The sequence below is a fragment of the Microcaecilia unicolor genome, chromosome 2, assembly GCF_901765095.1.
Source record: "Microcaecilia unicolor chromosome 2, aMicUni1.1, whole genome shotgun sequence".
Taxonomy (NCBI): domain Eukaryota; kingdom Metazoa; phylum Chordata; class Amphibia; order Gymnophiona; family Siphonopidae; genus Microcaecilia; species Microcaecilia unicolor.
The window spans coordinates 593558167-593571893 of NC_044032.1; the positions used below are offsets into that span (position 1 = coordinate 593558167).

The 13727-nt window shown below is 42.4% G+C and overlaps 1 protein-coding gene across 4 annotated transcripts in view; it reads right to left on the reverse strand.

The window, feature by feature from the left end:
• PALLD (palladin, cytoskeletal associated protein) overlaps positions 1 to 13727 on the reverse strand; it is a 738625-nt gene that overhangs the window by 429554 nt on the left and 295344 nt on the right. For all 4 annotated transcript variants that reach the window (XM_030191568.1, XM_030191567.1, XM_030191571.1 and 1 more), the window contains one exon: positions 12733 to 12838. In XM_030191568.1, the coding sequence (XP_030047428.1) occupies positions 12733 to 12838 (106 nt within the window). The remainder of the gene's footprint in view (positions 1 to 12732; positions 12839 to 13727) is intronic.

The window sequence follows — 13727 nt, forward strand, 5'->3', positions numbered from 1 at the left end:
ATAGAGACAAAGGGGCACAGGCAATAAGAACTTTCAAATATGTAATACTTAAGTTTTACATCTTACATAGGGAAAGAAATTTTCATAGCAGTTCTACAAAGAAAACACATCTTACCTAAGTCTATAAATTGGCACCGATATTTAGGTGGGAGCATTTGTAACAGATATGGAACTGGTGTATGTGCTGTCACCTCCTGTGGGTGCAACAGCCTTGGGATCCAGCTAAGCGGGTCCAGTCTAATGTAAAGAGCTGGAAGGACCTTTCTAGAGAGATGCCCTGAAGAATTCTTAGTCCAATATAGAGACCAAACAAGGGCAGAGTTCAAAAGGATGTCCTGGTGCAAGGAGATGAAGACAATAAACTAGTATAGCATAAAAAAGGTTGTACTGGATAAATACAAAACCCGATGTGGACATATTGTAGCAGGTGCCTGAATCAGGGGCATAATATCTAAAAATGAAATAAAATACATTTGTTACATATCTATTACTTAATGAGCTTAAAAATAGAGCTATACTAGTTGAAAAGTTCAAAAAAAAACATGAATCACATTTATAACAAATTTATCTTATTTCATGTTTAGATATTATACCCCTGATGCAGGCACTTGCTCAAATGTGGCCATGTCGGGTTTTGTGTTTGTGCAATAAAACCTTCTTATGCATAGTGGTTAATTGTCTTATGTCATCGTCATTAAAATCGAGCATGGTACCAGAAGATTGGAGGGTGGCCAATGTAATGCCGATTTTTAAAAAAGGTTCCAGAGGCGATCCGGGAAATTATAGACCAGTGAGTCTGACGTCGGTGCCAGGCAAAATTTATCTTATTTCATTTTTAGATATTATACTCCTGATGCAGGCACCTGCTGAAATGTGGCCATGTCGGGTTTTCTGTTTGTCCAATAAATCCTTCTCATGCCTAGTGGTTTATTGTCTTATCTCATCGTCATTAAAATCGAGCATGGTACCAGAAGATTGGAGGTTGGCCAATGTAACGCCGATTTTTAAAAAAGGTTCCAGAGGCGATCCGGGAAATTATAGACCAGTGAGTCTGACGTCGGTGCCGGGCAAAATGTATCTTATTTCATTTTTAGATATTATACTCCTGATGCAGGCACCTGCTGAAATGTGGCCATGTCGGGTTTTCTGTTTGTCCAATAAATCCTTCTCATAGCTAGTGGTTTATTGTCTTATCTCATCGTCATTAAAATCGAGCGTGGTACCGGAAGATTGGAGGGTGGCCAATGTAACACCAATTTTTAAAAAAGGTTCCAGAGGAGATCCGGGATATTATAGACCGGTGAGTCTGACATCGGTGCCAGGCAAAATTGTAGAGACTATTATAAAGAACAAAATTACAGAGCATATTCAAAAGCATGGATTAATGAGACATAAGTCAACATGTATTTAGTGAAGAGAAATCTTGCCTCACCAATCTATTACATTTCTCTGAAGAGGTGAACAAACTTGTGGATAAAGGTGAGCCGGTTGATATTGTGCATCTGGATTTTCAGAAGACGTATGACAAAGTACCTCATGAAAGATTCCAGAGGACATTGGAGAATCATGGGATAGGTGGTAGTGTTCTATTGTGGATTAAAAACTGGTTAAAAGATAGAAAACAGGGAGTAGGGTTAAATGGTCATTATTCTCAATGGAGAAGGGTAGTTAGTGGGGCTCCCTAGGGGTCTGTGCTGAGACTGCTGCTTTTTAACATATTTATAAATGACCTAGAGATGGGAGTAACTAGTGAAGTAATTAAATTCGCTGATGACACAAAGTTATTCAAAGTCATTAAATCGCGGAAGGATTGTGAAAAATTACAAGAGGACCTTACGAGACTGGGCGTCTAAATGGCAGATGATGTTTAATGTGAACAAGTGCAAAGTGATGCATGTGGGAAAGAGGAACCCAAATTATAGCTACGTCATGCAAGGTTTCACGTTAGGAATCATAGACCAAGAAAAGGATCTAGGTGTCGTCGTTGATGATACGTTGAAACCTTCTGTTCAGTGGCTAAGAAAGCAAATAGAATGTTAGGTATTATTAGGAAAGGAATGGAAAACAAAAACGAGGATGCTATAATGCCTTTGTATTGCTCCATGGTGCAACCGCACCTCGAATATTGTGTTCAATTCCAGTCGCCGCATCTCAAAAAAGATATAGTGGAATTAGAAAAGGTGCAGAGAAGGGCAATGAAAATGATAAAGGGGACGGAATGACTTTCCTATGAGGAAAGGCTAAAGCGGCTAGGGCTCTTCAACTTGGAGAAAAGGCAGCTGAGGGGATATATGATAGAGGTCTATAAAATAATGAGTGGAGTTGAACGGGTAGACGTGAAGCGTCTGTTTACGCTTTCCAAAAATACTAGGACTAGGGGGCATGAGATGAAGCTACAAAGTAGTAAATTTAAAATGAATCGGAGAAAATATTTCTTCACTCAGCGTGTAATTAAACTCTGGAATTCATTGCCAGAGAATGTGGTAAAGGCAGTTAGCTTAGCAGAGTTTAAAAAAGGTTTGGATGGCTTCCTAAAGGAAAAGTCCATAGACCGTTATTAAATGAACTTGGGGAAATCCACTATTTCTGGTATAAGCAGTATAAAATGTTTTGTACTTTTTGGGGATCTTGCCAGGTATTTGTGACCTGGATTGGCCACTGTTGGAAACAGGATGCTGGGTTTGATGGACCTTTGGTCTGTCCCAGTATGGCAATACTTATGTACCTATGTCATCTGTTTATCCTGGACTCATTGCACCAGTTCATCCTGTTGGTCCTAGCAATTCCTATACATCCCAAAGAGCTTCTTAGGATCAGTTTCCTGCAATAGTTTTTATAGATAGCAGTTCAAACTATTCACCCAAAAAACACAGTTCCTTTGAAAACTCAATTAGTAGAGTTTGAAACAATAAGGCCACTGCCATCTCTGGCCCATTTGACACAGTCCCTGGGTACTTTAAACTCTTTTCTTTAATTCAGTTTGTATTAAAATCCTGCTATAATAGTGTCCCAGTTCAAACAAAAAGTTTTTTCGCTACTCCCATTGTCTCTAGGTTTTCTCAACAATACATTTAGGACAATTTCTCTTCCACTAAGAGAAGAAAAACAGTTGCAAAATTTCTACCAGTACTACATTGGCTTCTCCAATCAGACTAATTGAGTCTTGCAAATACTTTTGTCATCAATATAGAAAGCACCTTAGAACAAATTGGTGCAGCAGCTGCCTTCCCAAGGCTTAGGCAAAACAGATTGGGAAGGACACCACTTTCTAAACAGGACTGATGTGGATCCTCCCAACAGCCTTCTCAGTCTATAAAATGACTTGCCACCAAACAAATAAAACAACTGCAGAACTAGTCTGTCCAAGCTCACCCCTCTGTTGGAGCATTTTTGTCCATTTCTTCCTGTGAAGTACCCTCTCAGAATACTTCCATATCTTCTGGGGCTAGAAAGTGCTTCTCTTTCCCTGAGGGAAACGCCGATCTCTGCCTTTCTACTAAAGAAAGTATTCACTGCTTCCACCACGCCTCATGTGCTTCTAGGACTCCACCTTGAGCCGTCCACTTTCTGGGTAAGGTATCCTCCCCCTGCTCTTCCATTAGGTGCTGAGATTAAAGACTACACCTCCCATGATTACAATGGCTTCCCAGACAGACCTAGCTGTCCTGGTTCTTGTGCTAGCTTCTCTAGCTTCCTCTCCCCCTAAGGAACCTGACTTTCTCTCTTCCATCTCAGCTCAGAAATCCTGCTGCCCTTTTTGAGTAGGGTGTTTTAATTGAAATGTGTTGTATTGTATTTACAGATTTCTATTCCGTTTTTAATCAACACTACAAAGTGAATTACAACTAAGAAGCTTCACATTAGAAGGAGTTTACAATACATATCACAAAGCCTATACACTAACAATCTTTAGAACAAGTAATGCTACAAGTTCCAAAAAACCCCAGATAAAATCAAAAGAATACTCCCTAATAAGTTTACAGTTAACATTCTTCATAGATGGTAAATCTAATGACAACCTCTTCCAACTTCTCTGATAAGATCTATTATTTGAAAACATTAAAAGTTGGCCCACTGTTTCAGAGTTTAGCCCATAAAAGCTTTTATAAACCAAGCATTCAAACTTAAAATAAATTTGGGTATCCATCCTAAGCCAGTGCCCCTTTTATGCTGGATGACCCCTGATCTTCCCTACGCCAGTATTCTAGTTATTTACAGATGTATTTCCAATGTAAATGTTAGAGCCTTTATTCCAAATTCTGGGACCCATATATGAGAAAGCCATCTGCTAGTATCCCTCCAGTTTAAACACAGAAAGAGGCACTAAATGGAGGAGACTGTTACAATGATCAAAGTGGGACATGCTCAGACAAAAGGTCAAACAAAAAGGAGGACATTTTCTGTCTTAAGCTTTTAAAAAATAAGCCAAAATACACTTTAAATCTTAGATGGGTAAACATTGCAAGCCCTTGCCAATGTCTGTGCAGCTGTATTTGGATCGGCTGCTGACAATACACCAAACTTACCGGCAGACCTGCATGTAAAGAGATACAATAATCCAGCTGTGAGATAACAAGTGAATGAGCAAGCACATGCAAATCTTGGTCTGACAGGAAGGAGCATAATTGGCAAAGCTGATGCAGACCATAAACAGCTGACCTTACAGTAGCTGATATCTGAGGTATAAAAGACATAAGTCTGACTCTAAAATAACTCCCAAACTATGGAGAAAATGACTTCACTTCCTCTAGCTCGTTAGCAATCTTACTAAGAAACCTTAAATCCCTTTTTTTCCCTAGATAGCCATAAAGCCTAATCTAATCTAAATTTTATATACTGTATTATCCCCCAAATAGGGTCCAGAATGGTTAACAAAGAAAAACAATTCAGAGTGGGGGAGAAGCCTAGTGGTTAGAGCACCAGTCTTGACATCCAGAGGTGCCCAGTTTGAATCCCACTGCTGCTCCTTGTGATCTCGGGCAAGTCACTTAACCCTCACGTACCTCAGGTACAAAATTAGATTGTGAGCCCTCCAGGGACAGGGAAATACCCACTGTACCTGAATGTTAACTCACCTTGAGATACTACTGAAAAAAGGTGTAGGCAAAATCCAAATTAAATAAATAAATTACAACAGTTGCCCCCTTCAAAATGACAATCTAGGACTAAAGAGCCATTAAAATTCAATTTAAAAATTCCTGAAATAATTTGAGAATCTTTTGAAATATCTCATAATATGATTGTAGTCTAAATGAAAAAAGGAGACTAGTCCACACTTCTACTGCTTTATAGGTAATTCAGAGTCATGTAATCCTTTATATTTTATTCCCTTAAAAGAGGGAAACATCAGTGTCAAAGCAGACTGTAACTAGGTGTTCTTCCAAACAGAATCTGAATTAATTCTGTCACACCTTCTGGTGTGAGACTGTGCAATATCTTAAAAGTCAGGCATGCTAGCTTATACATTATATGAGCATTTACAGGGAGTCGTACTGGTGCTAACAGCAAAGTCACATGTTCAAATTGTGATCTCCTAAAAATGAACCTTATTGCCATATTTTGCAGAAGTTGCAATTTTTCCAGCCACTATATTGAAACTCCAGAATAAAGAGAATTAGCATAGTTTAGTTGAGAAAGAACCATAGCTTGAACTAATACTGTAAATTGGGAATCATAAAAATAAGGACGTATGGAGGGGTATAATTGAACGTGAACGCCCATCTCCATGGGCGTCTATCTCCGAGAACGGGTACATGAAGGGGCGGGACAAACCATATTTTCGAAAAAAAAAATGGGCGTCCATGTTTTTTCCGATAATACGGTTTGTGCCGGGCAAATGCATTGGATTTGTGCGGATTTGAGCTGGGCAGTATCGTTTTTCAGCTATAATGGAAGCCGAGGGCACCCAGCTTGGAAACGAACAAATCCAAGGCATTGGGTCATGGGAGGGGCAGGATTCGTAGTGCACTGGTCCCCCTCACTTGCCAGGACACCAACCAGGCACCCTAGGGGGCACTTGTAACAATTATAAAAAAGTAAAATATCTCTGAAGTCCATAGCTCCCTTCCCTTGGGTGCTGAGCCCCTCAAATCCCCCCCAAAACCCACTCCCCACAACTCTACACCATTACCATAGCACTTATGGCTGAAGGGGGGCACCTAGATGTGGGTACAGTGGGTTTTGGGGGCGGTTTGGAGGGCTCCCATTTACCACCACAAGTGTAACAGGTAGTGGGGGATGAGCCTGGGTCCACCTGGCTGAAGTCCACTGCACCCACTAACAACTGCTCCAGGGACCTGCATGCTGCTGTGATGGCATTTGAGGCTGGCATACAGGCTGGCAAAAAAAGTTGTTAAAGTTGTTTTTTTTTTGGTGGGAGGGGGTTAGTGACCACTGGGGGAGTCAGGAGTGGTCATCCCCGATTTCCTCCGGTGGTCATCTGGTCATTTAGGGCACTTTTTTGGGACTTGTTCGTGAAAAAAACGGGTCCAAAACAAGTGACCCAAATTTGCGCTAAAAACGCCTTTCTTTTTTCGATTATCGACCAAGGACGCCCATCTCTCCTCGACAGATAAACACGCCCCAGTCTCGCCTTCATCACACCTCCGACATGCCCCCGTCTACTTTGGCCATTTCCGTGACAGATTGCAGTTGAAGACGCCCAAAATCGGCTTTCGATTATACCGATTTGGCCGCCCACGAGAGAAAGACGCCCATCTCCCGATTTGGGTCGAAATATGGGCATCTTTCTCTTTCGAAAATAAGGTGGATAGTCTTCAATTGTTTCAACTTGGAAAAACGCTTTTTATATAAATGATTTACTTGAAAGGGGATGGGATTTGATATACTGCCTTTCTGTGGTCACAATCAAAGTGGTCTACGTATTATATACAGGTACTTATTTTGTACCTGGGGCAATGGAGGGTTAAGTGAGACTTGCCCAGAGTCACAAGGAGCCGCACTGAGAATTGAATTCGGTTCCCTTGGTTCTCAAGCTATTGCACTAACCATAAGGCTACTCCGTCACCCCACTTGAGCTTTGCAGGACAAAGATTAATCAACTATAAAGTCTAAGACCTTTGCTGAATTAACTATATCTACATTATCTTTCCCGTTCAAAAGAATAAAGGAGAGAATAAGGGGGTTATTTTCCATTCAAAGAATTTTTGTTTTAATTGCACTTAGCTTTAACTTATTAGAGCAGGCCCAGATCCCAATCTTTTCAATACAATACACAATCTTAGATTGCCACAACAGTGAATCTCCTGGTAATGGAAGTATTAAAAATATATTGTCCGCGTAGGAGTACAGGTACTTCGCCATATCCAATTTCACAGATCTCAAAGAACACATACAAATATAAAAAAGAATAGGTGACAGGGGGAGCCCTGAGGAGCTCCACATGGCAAGCACCAACATCCGGAAATATTTCCATATTTTTCACAGTGTAAGAGCGATTAATCAAAAATTTGTTAAACCATTCGAACACTGTACCTCTAATGCCACATACAATCTATACAGAAGTAATTCATGGTCGACTATATCGAATGTAGCTGATAGTCAAATTGTAAAAATGCAACCTGACCTCCTTTGCTTAGTATTTTCTTCTCTAATGTGGAACATAGCATCATGTATCTATAATTTAGGTTATTTTTCCCAATGTGTATCACTTTGCATTAGTGTACATTAAATTTTATCTGCCATTTGTATGCTCAATCTTCCAACCTTCTAAGGTCCTCCTGCAATTTCACACAGTCTGCATGTGATTTAACAACCTTGAATAGTTTCATGTAACATGCAGGGCCATAATTGAACGGGGCCGGCCATCTATAAGGGCAGCTATCTCTAATGCCGGCCCCATCAAGCGGCGTACCCGACTGTATTATCGAAACAAGATGGCCGGCCATCTTTTGTTTCGATAATACGGTCAGGGCCGGCCAAATCTCTTAGAGATCACCGGCGTTAGAGATGGCTGCCATTGGTTTTCGCCAATAATGGAAACTAATGGTGGCCATCTCAAACCCGGCCAAATCCAAGCCATTTGGTCGTGGGAGGAGCCAGCATTTGTAGTGCACTGGTCCCCCTCACATGCCAGGACACCAACCGGGCACCCTAGGGGGCACTGCAGTGGACATCACAAAATGATCCCAGGTACATAGCTCCCTTACCTTGGGTGCTGAGCCCCCCAAATCCCCCCCAAATCCCCCCCAAAACCCACTACCCACAACTGTACACCACTACCATAGCCCTTAGGGATGAAGGCGGGCACCTACATGTGGGTACAGTGGGTTTTGGGGGGGGGGGTTTGGAGGGCTCCCATTTACCACCACAAGTGTAACAGGGGGGGGGGGGGGGGGTTTGCCTGGGTCTGCTTGCCTGACGTGCACTGCACCCACTTAAAGTGCTCCAGGGACCTGCATACTGCTGTCATGGAGCTGGATATGACATTTGAGGCTGGCATAGAGGCTGGCAAAAAAAATGTTTTTTATATTTTTTTTTTGGATGGGAGGGGCTTGGTGACCACTGAGGGAGTAAGAGGAGGTCATCCCTCATTCCCTCCGGTGGTCATCTGGTCAGATGGGGCACCTCTTTAAGGCTTGGGTATGAACAAAAAGGGACCAAATAAAGTCGGCCAAATGTTCGTCAGGGCCGGTCTTCTTTTTTTCCATTATCAGCCGAAGCCGGCCATCTCTTAACCATGCCCAGTTCCTGCCTTCGCTACCCTGCCAACACGCCCCCTTGAACTTTGGCCGGCCCTGCGACGGAAAGCAGTTGAAGCCAATCAAAATCGGCTTTCAATTATACCGATTTGGCCGGCATTAGGAGAAGGCGGGCCATCTCCCGATTTGTGTCGGAAGATGGCTGGCCTTCTCATTCAAAAATAAGCAGGATAGTAACATAGTAAATGACAACAGATAAAGACCTGTACGGTCCATCCAGTCATCTGCAAACTTGATCACCTCACTTGTCATTCTCATTTCCACATCACTTATATTTATGTTAAATAGCACTCCACTATTCCTCTTCCTCTATTGGGAGAAATGGCCATTTAACCCTATCCTCTGTTTTCTATTAACCAGTTCCCAATCTATACCAGATCATTGCCTCCTATCCCATGCTTTTTAATTTTCTTAGGAATCTCTTATGAGGGGCTTTGTCAAAAAGCTTTCTAAAAATCTAGATGCGCCATATCAACTGGCTAACCTTTATCCACATATTTATTCAGACCTTCAAAAACTGTAGCAAACTGGTGAGACAAGACTTGACTGAATCCATGTTGATCTGATCCCATTAAACCATGTTTACCTATCTTTTCAGCAATTTTGTTCTTTATAATAGTTTCTACCATTTTGCCCAGTACTGACCTCAGACTTACAGTCTGTAGTTTCCTGGATCATCCCTGGAACCCTTTTTAAAAAGAGTGGCATTACACCTTCCAATCTTCAGTTCCAAAAGCTAAACCTCCACAACTAACAAACCCCCTTCAAACTTCCCCCTTAGCCCAAAACTACCCACATGCAACTGCCTCGCCAGCCCCAAACTATCCCCACAAGCCAAAAACTACCCTCTTCAACTGTGCCACCACCCAGAAAACTGTCTCATTCTTTAAAATTACCTTCTGCTACTACCACCGCACCCTATATATTGCCATCACACCCACAAAAAACCCATGCAACTTCCAAAACATCCCCAAACTAGCCCGTCTTCTAAAATTACCCTGCAAACTGCCATACACTCAACTGGCTTGCTGCCCATCTCCAAAAAACAATCCTCCCACAACAATTCCACCACAGCTCAAACTGCCACACCCTCAAAACCACCTTACCTGCAACTGACCTGCCATCTCCCAAACTGTCCCAACCACAGTCCTATATCCAAAGCCTTACAACTATCCTCTTCTCCTCCTCACAAACTATCTTACTCCCCCAAACTGCCCCTTGCAACTTCCCATTCACTCTGCTACTTGACCCACCCCTGCAACTGTCCCACCACCCCTCACACTGCCACAACAGCAACTACCCCTTTAAAACTGCTCCCTGCAACTGCTTCACCAGTCCAGAAAAAACTCCCACCCCAAAACACTACCCCTCAGAAATTGCCCCACCCCAAAAACTACCCTCTGCAACTGCACCCCCCCACACACACAAACTGTCCCTACCTCCAAATTATACCCTCATACTCCACTACCCTGCAAAATGCCCCCCCCCCAAATACTAGGCCCTGCAACTGCCCTACCACCTTGTTAACATTAAGTAGCTACTAAAAATAAAAGGGTCACTAATCAAAGCAATTTAACCAGGCAGAACAGGCTCCTGTTTGGTTAAATCATGGCAGCTGGCTCAGGAGCAGCTACAGTGGCACGTAACCGGACAGTGCACTGTATACATGCTCTGACGACCACAGCTCTCTCCAGTATGTTCCAGAACAGTCTGAGTGTGTGCACCAAAAATATTTAGTGCCGATACCCAAATAGCTAACCGGAAATGGTGTGAAACACAAAAGGCAGCTTTAAAAATATGTCTGGTTAGCTACACAGGTACAACACTGAATATCAGCTGGACCTGCATCACATCTAAGTGCCACCAGAAACCTTGAGATTCGGTGCTGGTGCCTGGATTAGGTCAGGCACGAAATATCCAGCCTTTAATCTTCCTGAGCTGTCAACGCTTTCAATAGTGCTGCCTGCTGTGTGCTGAATATTATTCCGAAAGATTCTTATCACATGCCATGAACTGCATTCTTTGTCTTCCATATCAGTCTATTGGTTAATTTTCCTATGGGAAAGTGTGGAAGGGGCCCATACACCTAGAGGGAGATGTACAAAGGCTCCCTGGAAAGAACCACCCAGTATTTCCACCTCGGTAACAATTACCAATTTGGAAATACCAAGCAATTCACAAAGGAAATTGCATGCAAATGAGCTGCTAGCAAAAACAGCGAGCAGTTCGGTGGGAGAGAAGCCAGTCGGTCAGCTGAGCATGCACAGAACAGCCAATCACTAAGCATGGCTGCTCTGCGCGTGTTCAGAGCAGCGCTTGTGCTACGGCTTTCATATACACACATACAAACTGCGTGTATGAAAGCCGTGTGTAGCTTTTTTTTTCATACTTATCAGCGGCACAAGCGCTTTTCATGTCACAGATCTGCACCGAGGAGCCCGAGCAGGTGCTGTTGATCCGTCCTACGGTGCTCTTCAGCCTGGTGGCAGGGAGGTGAGGCTGCAGCAGCTGAGAAAATGGAGCCAGTGCCAGCTCATAGAACATAAGAACATAAGAGTAGCCATACTGGGTCAAACCAATGGTCCATCTAGCCTAGTATCCTCTTTTCCAAACAGTGGCCAAGCCAGGTCACAAGTACCTGGCAGAAACCCAAATCGTGGTAACACTCCATACTACAAATCCCAGGGCAAGCAGTTGCTTCCCATGTCTGCCTCAATAGCAGACTATGGACTTTTCCTTCGGGAATTTGTCCAAACCTTTTAAAAATCTAGATATCCTAACTGCTGTTACCACATCCTCTAGCAAAGAGTTACAGAGCTTAACTATTCATTGAGTGAAAAAATGTTTCCTCCTGTTTGTTTTAAAAGTATTTCCATGTAACTTCCTCAAGTGTCCCCTAGTCTTTGTACTTTTGCAATGAATAAAAAAAACAATTTACTTCTACTTGTTTTATACCACTCAGGATCTTGTAGACCTCAATCATATCTCCCCTTATCCATCTCTTTTCCAAGCTGAAGAGCCCTAACCTCTTTAGCCTTTCCTCATACGAGAGGAGTTCCATCCCCTTTATCATTTTGGTCGCTCTTCTTTGAACCTTTCCTAATTCCGCTATATCTTTTTTGAGATACAGCGACCAAAACTGAATGCAATACTCAAGGTGCAGATGCACCATGGAGCGATACAAAGGCATTATAGTGTTTTCGGTCTTATTCTCCATCCCTTTCCTAATAATTCCTAGCATCCTGTTTGCTTTTTTGGCCGCTGCCGCACACTGAGCAGAAGATTTCAGCGTATTATCTACAACAATACCTAGATCTTTTTCTTGAGTGCTGATCCCCCATGTGGACCCTAGCATCAGATTTGGATTATTCTTTCCAATATGCATCACCTTGCATTTGTCCACATTAAATTTCACCTGCCATTTGGATGCCCAGTCTTCCAATTTCTTAAGGTCTTCCTGCAATATTTCACAGTCCGCTCGTGTTTTAACAACCTTGAATGGTTTGTATCATCTACAAATTTAATCACCTAACTCATCATTATGATTTCCATATCATTTATAAATATGTTAAATAGCACCGGTCCCAATACAGATTCCTGCAGCACTCCACTGCCTGGAAAAACCTGACCTGCTACCACCCGGAGCTTAGTATGTTGTACACAGGCTCCTTCCACATGTGAGCAGCGGCCTCTGAACTGCGGTAGTGCTACACTCATTCTCAGATCCTCCTGTTGACTGCACCACCAAGAAGCAGCCATCATACAATGAGAGCTCCGGAACGCCTGTAAAATTTTGTTCTAAAGGTAAGTGGTCCTTTCTGTGCATTGCTCGGAAAATGGCTGTTCTTGTTGGCTGCTACTGTGCCAGGAAAAGAGCCTGCAGAATGTGCATGTCTTGCTGAACTCCGTGCTCACAAAACCAGCTAGAACCAGCACGTTGCTGGCTAGGTAAGTTTTGTGCATCTGGGCCTGATTCCTGTTCATTCTAGACAGAATGCTGCAGTCAGATTACCTGTTGAATGGGAACTGAGAGTGGCTGAATTACAGTAGTGGTCACTCCTGCCTTTGGAGAAGAACATCCTATTGTCAAGGACACTGAGGTTGTTTTCTTCTGAGCCCTGGAAAGAAGAGAAGAAACATTTTAACGAGATTCCCAGTGCATATCCAATAGGGATCACATAAATCAATTATCCATCTCTTTTACATAGTTTAGCAGTCTTAATAACCTCACTGCTGACTAACAGTGGTTCCAGATTACATATTCGTGTATTAAAACACTCAGCTCTACCATAAATATAGCCAGGATATGCAATAACTTAAGACACAGTCTCAAACAACAAGGGAAGAAAGGTAAGTGAATGAATAAACAGCTGTTCCTCTCTCCACAAACTCCTGATGCCAAGAAATGAACTCCAAGTAGTGAATATCTAGAAAAATATTTGCTTTTCAACTTCTGTTACATAAAGAGGGCTAGTAAATCAGATATCATGGGACTGTAGAAAGTAATACTTTTCTAACAGAAAAAAGTATGAAGAGAACTATGAGATCAGAGAGAATGTAGAAGTAACTTGGATAGTAACATGATTACTAATGCAATTACTTATTATTTAGATAGCACGCCTCAACATACACCATGCTGTTCAACTATATTCATGAGGCAGTCTCTTCGTTGTAGGCCTTACAATCTAGTTAACAATACAGGATAAAATAGACATTGAGAAGAAAATGGTTTCAACTAACTAATCTATGATCAGGAGAAGCGTGGATTAAGATTTAAATGCAGCCACAGGAAGTGCACTCCAAGCAAAGAGTAGAAGTGCAAAGTCAGAAGTTGGCAGCAGAGGGAGAAGGGCATAAATATGAGTGATTTGCTCAGTAAAGGGCCTTTTAACTAAGCTGTGGTAAAAAGGGCCTTACACTAGTGTCGGGAGGTGTTTTTGCTGCGCGCTGAGGCCTTTTTTACTGCAGCAGGTAAAAAAGGCCAAAAAACAAAATGGCCATGTGGGG